This window comes from Cervus canadensis, chromosome 23 (assembly GCF_019320065.1).
Source record: "Cervus canadensis isolate Bull #8, Minnesota chromosome 23, ASM1932006v1, whole genome shotgun sequence".
In the NCBI taxonomy this organism is placed as follows: Eukaryota; Metazoa; Chordata; class Mammalia; order Artiodactyla; family Cervidae; genus Cervus; species Cervus canadensis.
Window position 1 is genome coordinate 13,135,214 of NC_057408.1, and position 21,316 is coordinate 13,156,529.

Sequence of the window (21,316 nt, forward strand, 5' to 3'; positions counted from 1 at the left end):
AAATAAAATGTAAGCACGTGTTCAATTATCATGTTCCATATTTCAGAGAAGAGGCAATAAGGATTTATGCCATAAGTTTATTTACAAACGTATCTAGGATGCTGAGTTCAAGGGTTTGATCCTTTTAAGAGACTGCACCTCTTAATATGTTCCTCTTCCTATCTGTCTCATGGGTTACTTTTTAAGCAGTTGGTGTCTCACTATAAAGAAAGGTGCAGCAAATCCAGACCCAAAGAACAAAGTCATCATAGCTAGTAACCTCCACTTGTTTTCCATTGAAAAAGGTATATTCTTCCCTGGACCCTCCTCGTAGTGACTCCGACGAACCACAGAGGTTGTGAACCTCCGGATGCTCTGTCCCAACATAGCACTGTTGGAAGCTCTACAAAAGATCGAGACTGAAGGCGGAAGAAATGGCGGCCGCAAAACGCGCGCTGCTTCCTCACGACCTTGTTCCCCAAAGTCTACTTTTTTCTTTTATTTAAACTATAATGGTATAGCCTCACTAAAGACTAATTTTTGAAAACTTAAAAGGTTATGATTAAAGTATGTATACATATATCACATATATAAAAATATTTGTATTTAACTAATACAATATTTAAAAACTAATCGCCAAAATACCTTAAATATGTTAAAGTTAGGAATGTCTTAAGTTCACCCAGGAAATAAGCCTTTAATTTCTCTTACCCTAAATAGTATTTCACATATCAAGGAATAAAACATGTTACACGTATGTCCAGAATTAATCTCTTCTTAAAAACTTTCCCGAAATAGTTAGTGCAACAGCAGGAGGGAGTCATACTTGTCAAACTGTAGTAGTGTATTGGAATAGAAACCTAGCTCTTTCCAAACACTTAGATATGATACTCATTTTGTTTTGGCCTAAAGGAGCCACCAGACAAAATCCCTTTTCCTGCACCGTTGCAGTAAGTTGAGACATAAGCACAGAGTAAGGCACACAACCCAGAACGTCTCCCTTGCTTCTGATCAAGGCTTCATGGAGGGCAGTGCTCAGCGTGAGAGCCTGCGGTCTGCACTGAGCCCAGAATTGGACGGATCCATCCCGCAGTCCTGGCAGCCCTGGCCAGGATGGAGCCCCGGACGCTGGAGCGGCCGAGCCTGAAGGCTGCTCTCGAGTCACAGCGCAGATCTCTTGCTCTTGGCAGCAGCTGGCTGTAAAGGAAGAAAAAGCGGGGAGAGGGAAGCTGCCTTTGGCATGTCCATTTATTCCTGTTAAATATACGAGTCACATAAACCCACCTGCACCTTCCCCACAGGATGACTAAGGAGGGAGGGAGTCCAGGAGCCAAACACTCATGGGGCCCAAACTTAAAGGAAACTTGAGGACGCTTCTTCAAAGTGTTTGCAGAAACAGTCTGAAAGGAACTGTCCTTCCAGAGCTAACTTCTTAAAGTGTATCGGTGAAGAATTTAGAATTCTGTTTATTATGATGATGATTCTAGAATGTTATCTTCATTGTTCCTTTAGCCCTGGGTAGGGTTTACCTTGGAGAAGGCAATGGCACCCAACTCCAGTAAGTACTCTTGCCTGGAAAATCCCATGAACGGAGGAGCCTGGTGGGCTGCAGTCCATGGGGTCGCTAAGAGTCGGATACGACTTCACTTTCACTTTCACTTTTCACTTTCATGCATTGGAGAAGGAAATGGCAACCCACTCCAGTGTTCTTGTCTGGAGAATCCCAGGGACGGGGGAGCCTGGTGGGCTGCCGTCTGTGGGGGCGCACAGAGTCAGACACGATGAAGCGATGCAGCAGCAGGGTTTACCTGCTCAGAGCACAGTTCATCAGAGAGCAGCGCCTGTTAAGATGTCTCATGGTCACAGGTGATGTTGTGACTTCCACTGACTTCATTAATAACGTTTTCTGGTTTTCACAGGACCTAGATATTGATCCCAAAGATGCAAATAAAGGGACCCCCGAAGAGACGGGCAGCTATTTAGTATCAAAGGAGCTTCCCAAGCACTGCCTGTACACGAGACTCAGCTCACTGCAGAAATTAAAGGTTACCACTTTCCCGTTTATAACTGGGCTTCCCTGGTGGCTCCGGTGGTAAAGAATCCTCCTGCAATGCAGAAGACCTGGGTTCAGTCCCTGGGTTGGGAAGATCCCCTGGAGGAGGGCATGGCAACCCACCCGAGTATTCTTGCCTGGAGAATCCCATGGACAGGGGAGTGTGGTGGGCTACAGTCCATGGGGTTGCAAAGAGCGACTAAGCAGAAGGAAAACTTTTATGAAAGTGAAGATGCATTTGTGCCTGTGAACCGTGTATTGGTCCAGAGATGTGCTGCTTCATTTCATATTAAGTTGAAGCAGAGAGAACGGCTATACAGCAAGTCTCATCAGTGACCTTTTTCGCATTTTGCATTCTGTCCTTAATAATGGCCTGAGGATTTATTTGTGTGTGAGAGTGCATGTCATTACCCTCCATGTTATTAAAAAGTTAGAGACAAAGAGCATAGTCTACTTGTAAATACCTTAGCATTTTCAAATAAGCATTTCCTAGCTCGATGACTTTCTGCAGAACGTAACAAATTAGAATGGGAATTTATTTTGATCTTATTCATTTCTCGTTGACCTTACACATGAGAAACTACGTGATTTTCATGGTCTATAGGGTTGAGCTTTGCAATAGAACCATATTCTTGCCAGACTCGAGTTTTATTTAGAGCTGCATGACCCTGGGAGGCCTTAGCCAAACCTTGGGGTGTGACGTGAGTACTACTGACAGTCACACCAGGGCGGCGGGCATCAACCTGCCACGCCCTGTTCACGGCTAGTCGGCCGACACTCTCCATGTGTCTTTGAACTTCAGTCCATTCTCCGATTCAGGTGTACGTCTCCACTCGTGATTGTGGGTTATTACTTCATAATATGTTAAAAACAGCTAAATTTTTTACCTCAGTGTGAAGCTGATTTTTGGGGGGTGGGGGGGGCCATGCTGGGTCTTCGTGGCTGAGCGTGGGCGTTCCTCTAGTTGCAGGGAGCGGGGCTGCTCCTGCTTGCGTTGCTTGGGCTTCTCACTGAGCTGGCATCTATTGTGGCAGAGCACAGGCTCTAGGTGCACGGGCCTCAGCAGGTGCAGCTCACAGCTTCAGTGGCTGCCGCCTGGGGGCTTGGTGGTTGTGGCCCGCAGGCTCTAGAGCGTGGGCCCAGTAGTTGCAGGCACGGGCTTATTCACTCCTCAGCACATGGGACCTTCTGACCAGGGACAGAATCCCCTGCACAGGCAGGCAGACGCCCGTCCACTGCACCACCAGGGAGGTCCCATAAAGCTGATTACTGTTTCATTAAAAGATCACACCCGTCTCCAATAATAGGGAAAGAGAGTTTTCCAAGCCCTGCTGCTTGAAAAAATATGTCTTCACTGTTCATTGGGAATGTAACACAAGATCTCTGTGATTCTGTCTATACTAATTCAACATATGGGATGAGGAAAATGGAAGCTGGTTCTAGCTAGCCTTTCTTAGTATAAGGAAAACGTAAAGGCTACTTTGAGGGTCTGGAACCTGGTAAAGGAAAGTGAGACTGGGTGTTTTTGGCTGCTGTGTGGTTTTGTCTGGATGTGTGTGTGTGAATGGTATCCTAAAGCTGATACACTCCCCTGGTTGATGAAAAGGACAAACCTCCTCTCTTCTCCTCCCCAGGAACATCTGGTCTTCACGGTCTGCCTGTCGTATCAGTACTCGGGACTGGAAGACACCGTAGAGGAAAAGCGGGAGGTGAATGTTGGAAAGCCACTCATCGCGAAACTCGACATCCACCGGGGCTCGGGGAGCAAGACGCGCTTCCAGACGTGCGTCATGTGTGACGGCCCCTACCACAGCCCTGCCGCCGGCCCCGCGGGGGCGGCCCGCTACCGCCCGCCTCGGGACTCCTTCTCGGGCGCCTCCCACTCACACCTCAGCAGCTCGGGCAGCGTGCTGCCGTCAGACGGCTGTCGCTGCAGCCGGACTGCGGACGCCTTCATTTCAGGCCATCACAGCCACCATTACTCGTGTCAGTTTGGCAGAAGCAACGTGCCAGTAGAGACGACTGATGAAATGCCGTTCACTTTCTCTGATGGTCTTAGAATTTCTGAAAAGTGACTTCTTTGTTCTTGAAAGTTCTCATAATTAATAGCTGTCTCATCCAGCAGTACTTACATAAAGTGAGATATTAGGGGAAAGCAAATAGATATACATGTAGCAAGACAAAATTAGTTGACAGGCATTTCATGGCAAACTCAGGACTTTGAGATGTTGGAATTATTTAACTACAGACCTCCTCTTAAGATTTTGTGGATGGGTTGATTTGTTCTGTAAGTATGAAGTATGGGCGTGTATATGTTTGTGTACATAACAGTGTTTTCATCTTGACCACTCTGAAGTAAGAACAGTGGGAACGGCATTACTGTAGAATAAGTCATTGTATTTCTAGAACCAGGACAAGGACCTTGGTGATCATCAGGCTTAACCTAATTTTTGTCAGTGGGAGAAACAGACTGAGGCATCTTATTTAAGTTAGAGCTGAGATCTCCAGGTTTCTATTGCCGTGTTTATTCCACTACACATTGCCTTCCTGACAGGTTCTGAGACAGGTATGATTTCTGTAGATAGACTTAAAGACATGTAAATAAGAATGTCTGTGTATAATCTAGAAGCGCATGAACTTTAGTTTGTGATTATAGGACTTTGCTACAAATACTAGTTAAGTTTGTGTATAAATCTTTGTAGAACAGGCTGCAATGTCTTATTTCTTAATTCATAACGTCATGAAAGCACAGGAGAAGTAATGAAATGTTTGTCTCTGGTAAAGCTTTAGGCAGCAGGATAATATTGCTACTGGATAATCTTGGTAGCTGTTTACCTGAATCTTACAAACCCTGGACCTGACTTCCTTGATAACATGTATTTTCTCATTGAATTTTACTGGTGTTAGGAGATAATCACCTTTGGTTCTACAAAAAGGAAGTTTAAAAAGCAGCTGGCAGTAAAAATAAAAGGTTGAATTAGTAATTTTAAGACATCCCCAAAGAAAATTGCAGGCCTAGATGTCTTCACTGCTCTATTCTACAGACATTTAAAGAAGGAGCACCAATCCTTTGTAAACTTCCAAAAGTAGAAGAGGAGGGAAGACTGTTTGCGACCCCATGGACAGCAGCACACCGGGCTTCCCTGTCCTTCACCATCTCCCGGAGTTTGTTTAAACTCATGTCCATTGAGTCGGTGATGCCATCCAACAATCTTGTCCTCTGTCATCCCCTTCTCCTCCTGCCTTCAATCTTTCCCATCATCAGGATCCTTTCCAATGAGTTGGCTGTTTGCATCAGGTGGCCAGCATATTGGAGCTTCAGCTTCAACATGAGTCCTTCCAAAGAATGTTAGAAGTTTATTTCCTTTAGGATTCACTGGTTTGATCTCCTTGCTGTCCAAGGGACTCTCAAGAGTCTTCTCCAACATAACAGTTCAAAAGCATACTGTAATACAAAACCAGAAACATCACAGGAAAACTGTGGAGCAATAGCTATTATGACTATAGACACAAAATCATCAAAAGACTAGCAAACTAAGTCTAGCAACGTATAAAAAGGGCCACACACCATGAGCAAGTGAGGTTTATCCCAGGAATGCAGATTGGTTTAACAAGTCATATATAAATTATATTGTTATTCACAGTAGTAATATTCTACAGTGTTGCTATGAATACTAAATTAGCGAATACAGAGAGACTGCTCCTAGGGGGAGTGTGTGTGTTTTACACATATACATATCTCAAATAGACTATAACCTTAACTCCTAAAAACAATTTATCCTGGTAGATTTGTTTTGCTGTATTAAAAAAATGAGGTTCAGAAGTATTAAGTGACTTGGCTGAGGCCCCCCAGCTAACGGGCCAGTGTCGGGATCCAGACCCGCCCGGCGGGCCCCAGAGGCAGAGCTCACCCTGCACTGTCTTCCCCTGCCTTCAGAGGTCACGTCTGCAGGAGAGCTGAAGCAAGAAGGCAGGGCACTGTCTCATTTCTCCTCAGCTGAGAACACGTACGTCGGGGAGATCAGCGCACCACCAGTCTGCACACATCCGTGAATGGTCATCGACGGGCTGCAAGTATTGATTTGGGGATTATAAACAAACCATAAGTAAGTAAACTGGCAAATTCACACAGAATCATGAGTGAGGATCCTGTTCATAAAGAGAAAAGCTACCATTAACATACTTTGTTTAACTTTTTTATCTTGTATTGGGGTATAGCCGGTTAACAACGAATTAAAACTGGATTTTACACTTTGGGGTCACCTGACCCTGGGGGTCTCCAGAGCCCCCGATTCTCTGTGGTCCCGGGAAGTAGCCTGGTTTCAGGGCCCGCAGCGGCATTCCCACCGGGAAGATGAACTATGCTTGTTGGGGAAGGCCAGGTGAGCCCTCCCCGGAAGCAGGCCTGTGGGGATGGGTGAAGAGATTGTAAGCATGTTAGGAACCAGGGGAAATGCTGATGGAGATGCTGATGAATCCAGGATCCAGGCTGAACTGACCCAGACACCCATCTCATTAACCAACGTTGCCAGCGAGCTGGATGCTTCAAGCCCAGAGTCCCTTCAACAGCCGTGTCTGCTGCCAGCATCCTTCCTGTCGGAGGGTCTTCTTTAGCAGTCAGAACCCCAGTCGGCCTGAGGCTGGCCTTACTGGTTTGAGAGCCATCCTAGCCACTGTCTGCTGACTCCACACATCTCAGGCCTGACCCATGAAGTGTCCATGTCTTAAAGTGACCCTCAGGACAAGCTTTCCCCTTGGTTATGCCCTGGACCCTCGTTGGCAGATGTCACCAACACAGGTGACCAGGGCGCGGGCCGGGGCAGCAGCAACTGTAATGATGGAGCGACATCAGCGCTGATTTATCCGAAGGCTGAGACGAGTGTCCCCACAGAATGCAGTGAGGAAGGAGAAGGAAGATGTTCACGGTGTCCTGCTCACCTGAGCTGTGTGGCCAGCCTCCTGTCGATGACCGCTGAGGGGACAGAGGCCTGTTCCCGGCCGGGCCATGGGGGGCAGCCGGCCTCCGAAATGTCTCTTCAAAGGGGCGTGGCTAGGGTTGCCAGGGCTGCCTGGGAGCTAGCTTTCTGACCACGTGCCTCAGGTCTCGGGGCCCCAGTGAGCCTGGGGCCGGGCTCCCGAGACCTCGGCCCAGAAGCTGCAGCCCCAAGGAGGACTGCGGGGCCATGAGGGGACGGAAGGGCCCTTGCGGGACCCAGACCCCCAGGTTTCACGTCTGGTCCGGAGAACGTGAGCGTGCCCGAGGTCGACGCTGAGCCCGGGCTCAGCTCCCTGGGGGTCTCCAGAGCCCCCGATTCTCAAACCAGCCCGGGCGGAGGGCTTCAGAGAGACCCCCGTGCCTGAGGCACAGGCACCAACAGGCTCGGCCGACCCCAGACGAGTCCACCACGCGCCCGGCATCTGCGTGCAGGGCCACCTCAGGCCGCTGCTGCCCTTGTGGGTGACCAGTCAGGAGCCGGGAGGAAGCCGTCGGGCCCCCATCGCCCAGCCCTCCCTAGGCTCGGCCAGCTTCCTCGGCGCAGGGCCCGGGCACACCATGCGGGTGCCACTCGTGGGAGGAGCTGGGAGAGCTGGCTCCTTGGAGCCCCCACCCTCAGCCTCCACCCGTGGTGCCTGGGCGTGGACCGAGCTGCCCGGGCACCTGCTGCCACCCCGACACTGGCTGGTGACCGCGGGCGTGCTGCCAGCAGCTGCCCACCCGACAAGGCTGCCCCCCGCCCTGAGGCAGTGCCCATGCCGGCGCCCGCGGGCCTGACGTCCAGGACGCCAGGCACCTGGTGAGGGGCGGGCGGCCCTGCAGGAGGACAGAGGTGTCCTGCTCCCCATGCTGCGCGTTCTGCTTCCTCTCCGTGATGGATGCTGGGGACGAGTCTTGCTCCGGGGCTATAGGGCTTCAGCTGAGAAGCTACAACCCCACCTTCCTCCATAAAACTGCGGATTTCCTTAGCCACTCTGATCCTTCTAACCGCAGCAGCTTTCCTGGTAGAGACGTGATCCCACCAAGAAGAGCAGGGTAAAATTAAAAGGCGTAGGCTCAAGAGGACAGCCCCCCTGGGATCAAAGCCCAGCTCTGCAGCCCTCGCATCTGTTAAGCCTCAGTTTTCTCCTGGGTACCATCTGCCACAGGGCTCGTTGTTCTGGCTGTGGTTCAGTCGTGGCCGACTCTTAGCGACCCCATGGACTGCAGCACACCAGGCCTCCCTGTCCAACTCCCAGAGCTTGCTCAAACTCATGTCCATTGAATCGGTGATGCTATCCAACCATCTCATCCTCTATTGTCCCCTTCTCTTTCTGCCCTCAATCTTTCCCAGCATCAGGGTCTTTTCCAATGAGTCAGTTCTTCACATCAGGTGGCCAGAGTATTGGAGCTTCAGCATCAGTCCTTACAACGAATACTCAGGGGTACTAAGCATTAGATAAAGTCACCCAATAAAAGCATGGGCAGGCATACAGTAAAAATAAAATGTGGGTCACCCACCAGGTTATTAAACTGGAGAGAAAAAAAAGGTGTAGTGGGTTGAATAGGACCCCCCCCCAAAGGTATCTCTTAGTCCCCCAGAACCTGAGACTGTATTTGGAAATAGGTCAGATATAGCAGATATAACTAAGTTAAGCATCTGGAGGGAATTCCCTGGTGGTCCAGCAATCAGGACTCTCTGCTTTCACTGCTGAGGACGTGGGCTCAATCCCTACTCGGGGAACTAAGATCCTGCAAGCCGCGTGGTGCAGCCAAAAAAGGTTTTAATAAAATAGGCAAAAAAAAAAAAAGGCTCTGGACATGAGATCATCCTGGATGAGGGCGGTCCCTGCCCCAGCGGCAGGTGTCTGCGTGAGGGACAGAAATGAAGACAAGGCGCCGTGGAGGCCATGCCAGGCGCAGCCACGAGCTGAGGGTGAGCCCCTGCAAGGTGAGGAGGCCAGGAAGGCGTGTCCTCTAGACTCTTCCACGGGAAAATGGCCCTGCCAAGACCTTACTTTCTGCCCACTGATACTAAGTTTGGGTTTCTGGCCTCCAGAACTGGGAGACAATAAACTTGTTGTTTCATGTCGCCAAGCTGGTGAAAACAGGTTGTGAAAGCCCTAGGAACCAGCACAGGATGGCGGCCCACAGGTGAGGCCACCTCGGACTCCAGCCCCGGCGGCCTGGGAAGGACACAGAGGCGAGCGGGCAGGGCCGTCGAGCAGCTGCTTCCCCCGCCGCCGTTAGTCTCCTGCGCCCCCTCCTGGCCCCAAGACAGACGCGCGCCCCCGCCAGTCCCAGACACTCTAGAGAAAGGGCAGAACGGAGGGGATCGCAACATTTAAAACAGAAGTATGTCTCCAGGGAGTTCCCTGGTGGCCCGATGGTTCGGCTTTGGCGCCTTGACCGTCATGGCCTGGCTTCAACCCCTCGTGGGGACCTGAGATCCCACAAGCCGCACAGCATGACCCAAAAAAGTTTCTAAGAAAGGATTTTTAACCATGCGTTCTTTCCCCCGTCCTGAACAACACAGCCAAGTCTTCGCCCCAGGTCTCGCTCTCTCAGCTCCGTCCTCTCCACTTCTCCATACGTTCCGCTCCACCCGATGACCCACCGCTCCTTCCCTCTCGCTTCCTTGACCCACTCCTCCCTGCGGACTGTTCCTGGCAGCCCAACCATGCACCTCCTTGGGGTCCCCTCGACCTTCTCACACAGAAATGAACTCAAACCTTCCCCCGCTGATCACAAGCTCCTGTCAGCTCACTTCAACCTAATCGGAACTGTGAACGGATCCAAAACACACGAACAGCTCATGGGGAAGGTCCCCCTGGAGAAGCAAACGAGCAGACGGGCTACAGCCCACGAGGTCGAAGAGTCGGACAGACTGAGTGACTAACCCTCCCCAGCCGGGGAGCAGCTGATGCTCACCCGGCCCGGCGGGCAGAGCCGGGGCGGCTCGCTGGTGGTGGTGTCGGCTGCACCCTCAGAGGAGGGCTCGGACCCCACTGAGAAGCTTGGGCCCGAGCAGCGGGGGCCAGCGGGTCTGAAGGGGTTGGGAGCCCCCTTTCAGGACTCTGGGTCTGCACCGTCCTCCAGGGCCTGCCCGGCTCTCTGGACCAGGCCTTGCCTTGTGTTTTGTTGAGTTCTGCATGGGTTCAGTTCAGTCGCTCAGTAATGTCCGACTCTGCGACCCCATGGACTGCAGCACTCCAGGCCTCCCTGTCCATCACCAACTCTCGAAGCTTGCTCAAACTCATGTCCATCAAGTCGGTGATGCCATTCAACCATCTCATCCTCTGTCGTCCCTTCTCCTCCCGCCTTCAATCTTTCCCAGCATCAGGGTCTTTTCCAGTGAGTCAGTTCATCAGGTGGCCAAAGGATTGGAGCTTCAGCTTCAGCATCAGGCCTTCCAGTGGGTGGGTATGCGCCGGGATCCCAGCAGAGGGCAGCGCAGGCTCGTTTGTCCTTCGCTCTGCGCGGTGGTTTTTTTACAACCTGGGAGCTTGCTTCCCACTCCAGCCCAGAGCAGAGGGAAGGCCAGAGCCTCGGGAAAGGCTGCTTGAGCAGCGGTGTTAGCCACTCAGCCAAGCCACGGTGAGGCTTGCAAGTGGCCACTGGCCCTCCTGACCCCGCACCGCTTGACTCTGGTGCTGCAGTCCATGGGGTCGCAAGAGTCAGACACGACTGCCGCCACTTAGCACTCAGGTAACTGGGATGAAATATGCCTGACCCTGACAATTACCGTCTAAACCATCTCAGGTGCAGAGTTCAGTACCCTCAAGTGCACCACAGTTCCCACTCTAGGTTTTGTGATTTTCCACGTACAGAACCCGTAAAAGGCCGAGACCTGGAGATTGCTTTTGTTGAGGAAAATAAAGGAGGGATTCCAAAGTGGGCCCCAGAGGTTTCTCAGGCTATGGTGCACCTACAAACTTTCCAGACCCCTCTGCCTCGAGGGTGGGGGCTTCCTGTCCACTTGAGTCACATCTGCCCCCAGCCTTCCCCAGACAGCAGCCGGACGAAACCTGCAACTCAACTGGGAATAGTAGGGAGCACCCCCAAAGGGATCCCTGCCCACATTCAGAAACAGGACCAAAGGTTATTCAAAGTGAAAGAAAGTGAAAGTCGCTCACTTGTGTCCGACTCTTTGCAACCCCATGGACTATGCAGTCTATGGAATTCTCCAGGCCAGAATACTGGAGTGGGTAGCCTTTCCCTTCTCCAGGGGATCTTCCCAACCCAGGGACCGAACCCAGGTCTCCCGCATTGCAGGCAGATTCTTTACCAGCTGAGCCACACGGGAAGCCCAAAGGTTATTCAAAATCCTCTCAAATATCACTCTGAAAATAATCTGTACCATATGTAAATGGAATGTCAATGGGAAGTGATAACTGTGCCCCAAAATATTTAGACTTCCCTGGTAGCTCAGTGGTAAAGAATCTGCCTGTCAATGCAGGAGACAAGGGTTCAATCCCTGCATCGGGAAGATACCCTGGAGAAGGAAATGGCAACCCACTCCCATATTCTTGCCTGGAAAATCCCATGGACAGAGGAGCCTGGCGGGCTACAGTCAATTGGGTCGCAAGACACGACTTGGCAACTAAAACAGCAAACACTTCAAGCAGTAAAATGCATTCAGGTTATTTGGCCTTTGATGAGCTCCAAAGCTAAGCAAGACAGAACTTGAATCCCTAATAATAAGGGCTAGTATTTAGGCAGGTCCTATGAGCCTGGCACAATGTCAACTGCTTTTCTCATTCAGGCTTTTGTGATGGATGGAAGTATTGTGTCCGTTTTACAGAGGAGGAAACTGGAGCCTCTGGGACTGCTGGACTTGCTCAAGGTCACAGAGGAAGAAAATGGTGGAGCGTGGATTTGGACCCTGCAGACAAGCTCCAGGTAACTGGCTAGTGACCACAGCTTGGCCTGACTTGCCAGGGGCTAAAGCGCAGTGTCTGAGAGAGAACTGCAGGAATTCTGGCTCAGGGGAGCTGAGAAGCCTGGGGAAGGGTGAGTTCCCCATCTTTGAACAAGGTCAGAGCCACCGCCAGTTCCAATTGCCCTTAATCTGTCCATCTGGATTGATAAATTTGCACACAGAAAACGTTAACAGGGGCATTCACGCACACGCTTACCAGCCAGACCACCTCTTTCCAACACGTGCCCTCCGTTTCGGCCTCACTGCAAAAAGAAAAGAAAAAAAAAAGAAGTTGCCAAAAGCACCTCAGAACATCCAGAATGCTTTACACCCCCCCCCCCCCCCCCCCCAGCAGGAAGACCTCCCAAGGCCTGGCCTTTCGTCCCTGTCACACTTGCCTTTGCTGCCAGCTCTTGAAGGGATCTGAGCCTGAGAGCATCTGGCGAGTGGGTCTTGATCTGAAAGAGCCAAGAGAAAAAGTGGAACAAGAAATACCAAATGCTTTTCTTAACTGATTTGCCTGTACTTCATTTGTTTTTGCTTTAATACATTTTGGTTCTTTTATTTCAAACGAGTGGTAGGTGATGAAAACAAAGGTTTGAAAGTATTCACCTGCGCCAGGCAGCTGAGCAAACAATGAGTTTAATGAACCTCTCTTACTATCTGACCTTCCCCCTCAACCTGCACCCACTTGACTGTCACAGGCACCCGGGAAATGGAAGGACCTGTCAGCCACTCTAACTGGTGACAACCTACATCTATTTATTCTTCATCACCCAGCTACACTCACAGAACAAAACCTACAGCCTTCAGTACCCAGAAGTTGATTGGTTTGTAGCCGAGGCATTTATGAACACACACTTTCCATTTTCCCTTTGCTATCTGTTCATTATCTTTTGTAATCAAGGCCTGTTTTCATGTGTAGGTACAAGTAGCTGATATTTGAATGTACTTTGAGATAAGCATTTCAAAAGATATTGGTTACTAAAAAAAATAATTGGAACAATAAAAGTCCCGCCTGCTGTCTGCCGGGGGGCCGTGTCTGCCTCTGATCCTTTGAATATTTATCTTGCGATGTCCCTGGCAGTCCAGTGGTTAAGACTCCGTGGAAGGCTGGACTTTAAAGGCTCGCCCTGCTTTCTGGAGGAAGACATGTATACAACTTTAGGGTCTCACCACCCCTAGCTCAGAAGAGCCCCAGCTGTGACCTTGCCCCCAAGGTGGGGAACATGTTGAGAAGCACAGGTCCCATCTTCATATTTCAGAACCGCAAGGGCAACTCATATGTGAACTAGTCCATAGTCCTTGGACTTAGAGAAACTGATGTTATGGAAAGATTTCCATATGATAGAGATTTCTCTTTGAAATATCACCAAGTCTCTCTGCCCTGATTTCTCAGTGTGGGAAGCAGAACAATGGCTCCCAGAGGTGTCCAAGTGCCCAGGACCTGAGAATGGCAGAGGGATTTTGCAAATGGGGTTAACCACCTTGAGATAGAGAGATGATCCTGCATTACCCTGGTGAGCCAACAGCATCACCAGGATTCTTATAGCAGGAATGTGGGGAGAGCTAGTTCAGTTCAGTTCAATTGCACAATGTGTCCGACTCTCTGCGACCCCATGGACTGAAGCACACCAGGCCCCCCGTCCATCACCAACTCCCGGAGTTTACCCAAACCTATGTCCATTGAGTTGGTGATGCCATCCAACCATCTCATCCTCTGTCGTCCCCTTCTCCTCCTGCCCTCAATCTTGCCCAGCATCAGGGTCTTCTCAAATGAGTCAGCTCTTCGCATCAGGTGGCCAAAGTATTGGAGTTTCAGCTTCAGCATCAGTCCTTCCAATGAACACCCAGGACTGATTTCCTTTAGAATGGACTGCTTGGATCTCCTTGCAGTCCAAGGGACTCTCCAGAGTCTTCTCCAACACCACAGTTCAAAAGCATCAATTCTTCGGTGCTCAGCTTTCTTTATAGTCCAGCTCTCATATCCACACATGACTACTGGAAAAACCATAGCCTTGACTAGACAGACCTTTGTTGGCAAAGTAATGTCTTTACTTTTTAATATGCTGTCTAGGTTGGTCATAACTTTTCTTCCAAGGAGTAAGCGTCTTTTAATTTCATGGCTGCAATCACCATCGGCAGTGATTTTGAAGCCCCCCAAAATAAAGTCTGTCACTGTTTCCCCATCTATTTGCCATGAAGTGATGGGACCAGATGCCATGATCTTAGTTTTCTGAATGTTGAGTTTTAAGCCAACTTTTTCACTCTCCTCTTTCATGTTCATCAAGAGGCTCTTTCGTTCTTCTTCACTTTCTGCCATAAGTGTGGTGTCATCTGCATATCTGAGGTTATTGATATTTCTCCCAGCAATCTTGATTCCAGCTCGTGCTTCATCCAGCCCAGCATTTCTCATGATGTACTCTGCATATAAGTTAAATAAGCAGGGTGATGACATACACCCTTGACATACTCTTCCTATTTGGAACCAGTCTATTGTTCCATGTCCAGTTCTAACTGTTGCTTCCTGACCTGCATACAAATCTGGAGAGCTAGGGAAGAAAGGAAAAGGCCATGTGATGATGAAAGCAGACTGGAGGGGTACTCCTTGAAAGTGGAGGAAGGGGCAACAAGCCAAGGAACCTAGGCGGCCAACAGAAGCTGAAAAGGCAAGGACACAGACCCTCCCCCCAAAACCTCCTGCAAGCCCCCTGGTGCCCCTTATATCACTCCTCTCTGTGTCTCTTGATTCTCACTCTCACCTGATTTCACCTGTAATCAAATGTCAGGGAGGAGAAGGGACAACAAGAACCCTCCTCCACCCTCCTCCCTTATTATCCTGCTCCTAGTTCATCCACAATTATTTTAGAGTTTTATTCCTTCCCCACCTTGGGGCAAATAAAGAGTCTCCCTTACCTAGAACTTACAGGCAAAACCAGGTTGTTTACAGGGGAGCTTTACAGCTCCAGACTTGGTGGGCGGCGGGGTTAAGAGCGGCTTGTTCCCTGCCCTGTCCTGACTTTACTGCCATATTACTCAGATTAACGGTTCATCCGTGTTCCCTTTTTGGGGGGCCAGTCACTTCTAGGGGATTTTGCGAAGATTCACAAGCTAGCATTTGCAAAGCACTCTTTGAACTCCTACATAAATAAAAGATCTCACAGCTGGAAATCCCAATGCCTTTTAATGAGTCCTTTTAAAATCCCAAAGCATTTAAAAATTCATGTTGCTCCCTAGAAATAGCTTTTAGTTCCTACACATACAGGGAGTTCCAGACATATTAGATACATTCAGAGCTGCTGTTACAGAACAATTAGGAGGTATAGGCAGTGAGTTAAGCTCAGTGTATGCACAATCTTATTGATTTTGGATAAGATAAAGATGAGACAAAGATCACTTGTGACCTGGGCTGAGTTCCTAAGAGGAAAACAAAGGCCCACAGGTATGTCTGCATTGACCCTGATGTCATCAGCTTGCAGGCACAGTGCCTCTACAGGGTAGGGATTCGGTGAGGCAAATGGATGGCGTTTCTTTTCATTGTATCAAGGGGAGACGAGCCGTTACTGGAGAGACCATGCTCAAGTCAGAGAAGCAGAAACTGATGATATTGAATCAGTACAGGGTTCTCTGCTCTTGCTGCGGCTTACAGATAAAATGCACAGTGGCTGGAATTGATTCCTGAAATCAAGACTTTCTTCACCGATCCCCATTCCTTAAGCCTGCTGCTTCTTTCCCGAGTAAGCACAAAGCCAGGGTCTCAAGATACCAAGGACATGGTGTTCTGTTCGGGAGCTGTTTTCTAGGTATTGTCCGCTCACCCAGACGACCCCCAGGAATGCTGCAAAGCTCTTCTCAGAAGGACGTTTAGGGCTCAGCTCATTTTCCAAGAAAAGGACAAGAGGGCCATGGGGCACTTTCGACTGTCCCCCTTGTAAATTAAGTGCAGAGTAACACAACATGTGTCTTCTTCCATGGAGCTTTAGTGGAGTTGCTCAGTCGTGTCCGACTCTGCGACCCCATGGGCTGTAGCCTACCAGGTTCCTCCCATCCACGGGATTTTCCAGGCAAGAATACTGGAGTGGGGTTGCCATTTCCTTCTCCAGGAGATCTTCCTGACCCAGGGATTGAACCCAGGCCTCCAGCATTGCAGGCAGACGCTTTACTATCTGAGCCACCAGGGAAGTTTAAACCTCAGTGGAGGTTTAGAGGTGTCTTATTTGTAAATCGCCACCAGGGGGCACTATTATTCTCTTTAAACGCTGCGGGGGAGGGTGGGAGTCTGCATATGGGGTGTGTCTGTGGCATTTGTGCACACATGTGTGTTGGCGGCTTGGTCGCTCAGTCGTGTCCGACTCTGGAGACTCCACGGACTGTAGCCCGCCAGACTCCTCTGTCCATGGGATTCTCCAGGCAAGAATACTGGAGTGGGTTGCCAGGGTGAGACACAACTTCCCCCGTGTCCATTCACCGCCATTCAACCAGGCAGCCAATCCCTCCCTTGTTAAGTTGATACCCTTTTGCGACCCCACGGACTCCAGCCCTCCAGGCTCCTCTGTCCATGGGATTTCCCAGGCAAGAATACTGGAGTGGGCTGCCATTTCTTTCTCCAGGGGATCTTCCCAACCCAGGGATCGAACCCACATCCCCTGCATTGGCAGGCGGTTCTTTACCTCTGAGCCACCAGGGAAGCCCACCTCCTCCCTTAACCTCCACCCTCCGCCCACACCCCCTCATCTGTCATCCCTCTTTCCCCTTCTTGGTCAAAAAAGGAGCAGAGAGCAGCAAGAAAACCCACCAAGGTCATGAAGCCAAGATCGAATCAAAGATACTCCCGGGGCGCCTGGGAAGAACACCGAGATGCCCGCCTCTCTCCTTTGTCGCCGCGCTCCCTTTCCTCTCCAGCCCCGGATGCCGACGCTCGTTGCCCTGCAGGGAGACGGTCACCCTGGTGCTTTCCTGCTTGTGGGCATCTTCCTTTGAAAAGAGGACTCTAGAGAGAGGAGAGACCTCAGAAGAATAACTCTTTAATGTTGGCTCTTCGGATGCTTTCACATCAGGCCATCTGGATCTAGAGGATACGCTGTAGGGGACCTGACTTTTCCCCGAAAATCACAAGAGCGTGGGAACAGCCATCTCTTCTGCCTTTGTATGAAGCAGTTCTCCTCGGAGGCCTTAAACCCCAGCCTCGCCGGAGAACCTGGGCGGCACAAGGAGCCCTCCTCGAGCTGCAAAGCACCCTGTTCACTGCTCTGCTTTCTCCACCTGCTCAGTAGGCACTAAAAGCCGCACACTGAAGGACTCCCTCCAGCTGATTTCAAAGGCATTGACATAATGGACTTGTCTCCACAGAACAAACCTCCGGGGACTCGGGCTAAGCAAACCATTTACAATACTGTCACGACCGCTGGAGAGATACCGCGAACGCTTGGGACAGAGCTTGTGTGATGCTGAGTGCTTTGAGTTCAAACCCGGACGGCACCGTCTAACTGGCTGGGTGACCCTGGGCTGGTTACTGAAACTGCCTGAGCGTCCATCTCTGTGAATCAAGGTTAATAACCCTTGCATTAGTTTATGGGAAGCATGGAGATAACAGAGGTTCATTCCCACGGCCAGAAGGTCAAAGGCGATATTACTATTGCTATGACTACTGTTCACTGTGCACCAGGCCCTGAGCTCCATGCTCAGCACACATAAACTGTCTTAATCTTCACAGCAAGCCTACCTGCAGGAGTTGGAAGTGAAGGGCTTTGTGGGCTGGGGATCGAGGTGCTGGCAGGTATAAGAAGTTGCTGGCTGGTCTAGGCTCCCTGTGAAAAACGAACCGGCATCTTTTTATTTGGGTGTGGGTCAGGGAAGTGTGGGGCTTCTCCTGTGGTTCAGCTGGTAAAGAATCCGCCTGCAATGAGGGAGACCTGGGTTCGATCCCTGGGTTGGGAAGATCCCCTGGAGAAGGGAAAGGCTAGGCAGTCCAGCATTCTGGCCTGGAGAATTCCATGACCTACATACTCCATGGGGTCGCAAAGAGTTGGACAGGACTGAGGGACTTTCACTTCACTTCAGCGGAGTAGCTTCCATGTGGGCTTACATTCTCCGTGCTAATGGATCCTGAGTATTCTTGGTGATGCTCCAACAACAAAAAGCTACCTTGTGAAAGGGTGACAGAGCCCCCCTCAACGTGACACTTCACATCATGAGGTTTCCCAGGTTGAAACAACAGTCCCTAAGGAAACGGCCTTGTCGGAGTCATTTAAAACAGCAAGGGGTACCTGCAGAAGATAGTAATAGTATTTCTGAGAATGTGAAGTGTATGAAATACACTAGCTTCTTACTCCTCGGGTGTGGTCAGGAAAAGTGGTCCCTTTTGTAGCAGCTACGTTTCTAGATCTGAAAGCTCACACCGTTCAGTACCAAGACATCTAAACATCAGTAGGGACAGAAGCTCTCTAAAGCGGATGGCCTCGCTGGTTCACAAAGTTTGCCAATGTCTCTAAGCCTGGATGGCTTTATCCACTCCCCTAAAGGCCTGACAGAAAACTAAGACTAGAAAGAGAATGGGGGGGGGGGGGCGCGGGACTTGTCCCTTGTCTTTGCAACGGGGTGCGCGTGCGTGTGAGTGAAGGAAATAAAAGATAAATGGCGAGAAGCAACCTGGGCAGAGGCGGATGAGGCAGCTGGGGAGACAGGACCCGGCAAAACGGAGAGGAGGTGGCGCGGGGGCGGGCGGAAGCCTGCGGATCCCCCAGCAGAGGAGAGTCCGGTGGGAGAAGCCATTAAGAAGCCCTGAAAACAGAAACGCTGAGAAGGATGCTTAGTCGTTTCGACAGGCTGGTCAGAAAACGCCCAGCGCGAGCTCTGGGGGGCGGAAGGCCAGGAACCGGGGCAGCGCTCTGGGGAGCGAAGGCTCACCCCAGGCTCCTGACGCCTCCTCCCCCTGCCGGCCGGCTGCACCCGCATTTCAGCGCGAAAACCACCAGTCCGGCTGCGGCCTCCTCCTTCCGGGGAGGGCCCGAGGCGCCGCGCCGCCCGCTGGAAGCAGGCGCCCGGGGCGCCCACCGCCGCGAAGGAGGACAGGCCCGGAGAGGCCGCCGCTCTCTCCCTTCCCGGCCGGGCCTGCGCGGGGAGCCGGGCCAGGCCCCGTTGCTGAGGGAACCGGCAGGCCCAGCCCCTTCCCTGCCGAAGCGGCCGGACGGGCCCGCGGAGGACGGAACTGCCCTCGTCTCCCGGCTCCAGAGGCGGCCGGGAGCCCGGCCAGCGCGCGGTGGCCGCGCCCCATTGGCCCCGCGGCGAGAGGCCACACACGGCCTCGGCCTACGCGGCTCCCTTCGCCTGACCCCCCATCAGGCCTCTCCTCCACCACAGACCCCTCAAAAGCCAGACCCCGGGCCCTCACACGGGGTGAGCCGGGGCGGCCGCGAAGGCGCCCCTCTGGCCCCCAGGGCACCTGTAGCTCAGGGGAGACGGCGGCCCCGGTGAGACGCGCGCTTTGTCTGGTTCTGAGTCACCGTCTGTGCTCGTGGGTCCCGAGTCTCAGCGCCGCCTGCAGCCGAGACGCGCGGAGCACGCAGGGTGTCTCCACGGCCGCGCGGCCCGCTCTGCCGCCCAGCGGGGCTGCAGCTCTGTCGGGAGCGGTCCGCACCCCGCGGGCCGTCCTCAGAGGCTGCGGTGGGGAGCGAGCCCCGAGACTGCTCATGTCCGGGCCTTTCTCGGAGGCTGCGGCGGGGAGCGAGCCCCGAAACTGCTCATGTCCGGGCCTTCCTCGGAGGCTGCCGTGGGGAGCGAGCCCCGAAACTGCTCATGTCCGGGCCTTCCTCGGAGGCTGCGGTGGGGAGCGAGCCCCGACACTGCTCACGAGGGGACAGGAGTCGCTGTCTAAAAACGCCCATGCAGGCGCCGCACCCTATCCTACCATCCCTTACCAGTTCACACCCAGTGAGCCCGGGCTGGGACTCTGGGAAGGACGTGTGTACGTGCTCAGGTGATTCTCAGGGTTCTCTGAGCTGGGTCTCACCGGCGGCGGTGGAGACGGGCCCGCCGAAGCCCAGCAGGGCTGCGTGGTGTGTGCCCGCTGACTCTGCCAACGGACGCCCGGGACAACACCATTCTCTTGGACTTGAGCAGTGTTCCTTCTGTCATATTCCTTTTTCTGCTTAAAAATTTTTGTTTTGAAAGTAATGCACATCCTATTTAAGAAATGTATAGAGAAAGGAATAAAGAAAAACATTCCGTTGCTAAGTGGCATCCAACTCTTCTGCGACCTCATAGACTGTAGCCTGCCAGGCTCCTCTGTCCATGGGATTTCCCCGGGGCAAGAATACTGGAGTGGGTTGCCATTTCCTTCAGATTACCTATAAACCCTCATCACCCAGAGTTATGCACTGTTAACATTTTGAGTTATTTTCCATCTATTTTCACATATTTACCAAAAAAAGTCAGACCGCACATAGTTTTATGCCTTCTTTTTATTTGTTTGTAACCTGAATAAAAATGGCAGGAGCTTCTTAGACACAGCTGGACAAAGTGTGAGTGGGCAATTTTTTTTTAGCAGGCTGCTTGGCAATGACTGTCAAGAATATTTTTAAATGTTCGCCTCTCAGCCCACTATTCCATGTCTAGTCATCTCTCTTCAAAGGATGATCAGATGCATGCAAAAACTGTTTTAGAGACTTTCATTTTAGTGTTACTTAAAATAGCCAAAATTATCAACCTCATCAATGTACAAAATTACAGGGATAGGTTAATAAATTGTGGTTATTCATGAGACAGAAAATTCTGTAATCATTAAAAAACACATTCTCAAAGAATGTGTCGTGGCTGTGACCATCCTCCTCTCCCACAGCCCCCCGACATTGGTTTTCCAGTCTTTCAGGGAGAGCCTGCCCCTGATTCTACTGCAACCCCTTTGGATGCTGCTGGGTCTTCATCTCCCCTTTCCTCATCGTTCGCAGTGTTTATTCTCAGTACCCAACATTTTGGCAGTTCGTTCTTTTTATTGTTTCTTAATATACATGTGTGTGTGCATGCTAATTCACTTCAGTCGTGTCCGACTCTGTGCGACCCTGTGGACAGCAGCCCCCCCAGGCTCCTCTGTCCATGGGATTCTCCAGGCAAGAATACAGGAGTGGGTTGCCGTGCCCTTCTCCATACATATATATATATATATATATATATATGGGCTTCCGAGGTGGTGCTAGTGATAAAGAATCCACCTACCAATGCAGGAGACATAAGAGACCTGGGTTCCATCCCTGGGATAGGAAGATCCCCTGGAGAAGGAAAAAAAAAATATATATATATATATTTTTTTTTTACTGTACTAGGTCCTCATTGCTGTGTGGTAATTTTTAGAACTTCAAGCCCAGTAGGCAGCACCTCAAGTAACCCTGAGAGA

At 51.1% G+C, this 21,316-nt stretch overlaps 3 protein-coding genes across 5 annotated transcripts in view; 1 reads left to right on the forward strand and 2 right to left on the reverse strand.

Moving 5' to 3' along the window:
• Positions 1-4,741, forward strand: part of MALT1 (MALT1 paracaspase) — a 61,152-nt gene extending 56,411 nt beyond the window's left edge. For 2 of the 3 annotated variants that reach the window (XM_043444004.1, XM_043444005.1), the window contains 2 exons: positions 1,899-2,024; positions 3,667-4,741. In XM_043444004.1, the coding sequence (XP_043299939.1) occupies positions 1,899-2,024; positions 3,667-4,107 (567 nt within the window). In that variant the 3' untranslated portion in view covers positions 4,108-4,741. The remainder of the gene's footprint in view (positions 1-1,898; positions 2,025-3,666) is intronic. The other variant, XM_043444006.1, reaches the window with a different exon arrangement.
• LOC122425524 (cytochrome c oxidase subunit 7C, mitochondrial-like) lies at positions 64-483 on the reverse strand. Its single transcript, XM_043444007.1, has one exon. The coding sequence runs from the start codon at positions 364-366 to the stop codon at positions 175-177; it is 192 nt and encodes a 63-aa protein (XP_043299942.1). The 5' UTR covers positions 367-483; the 3' UTR covers positions 64-174.
• A 226-nt stretch (positions 4,742-4,967) lies between the features above and the next one.
• On the reverse strand, positions 4,968-19,618 carry LOC122425377. Its single transcript, XM_043443688.1, has 6 exons — positions 19,431-19,618; positions 18,835-19,098; positions 12,327-12,386; positions 12,146-12,191; positions 6,326-6,437; positions 4,968-6,102 (listed from the first exon to the last, which is right to left on the reverse strand). Exons 1-6 carry the CDS (start codon positions 19,616-19,618, stop codon positions 6,026-6,028), a joined length of 747 nt encoding a protein of 248 aa, XP_043299623.1. The 3' UTR covers positions 4,968-6,025.
• Between the last annotated feature and the right edge of the window lie 1,698 nt (positions 19,619-21,316).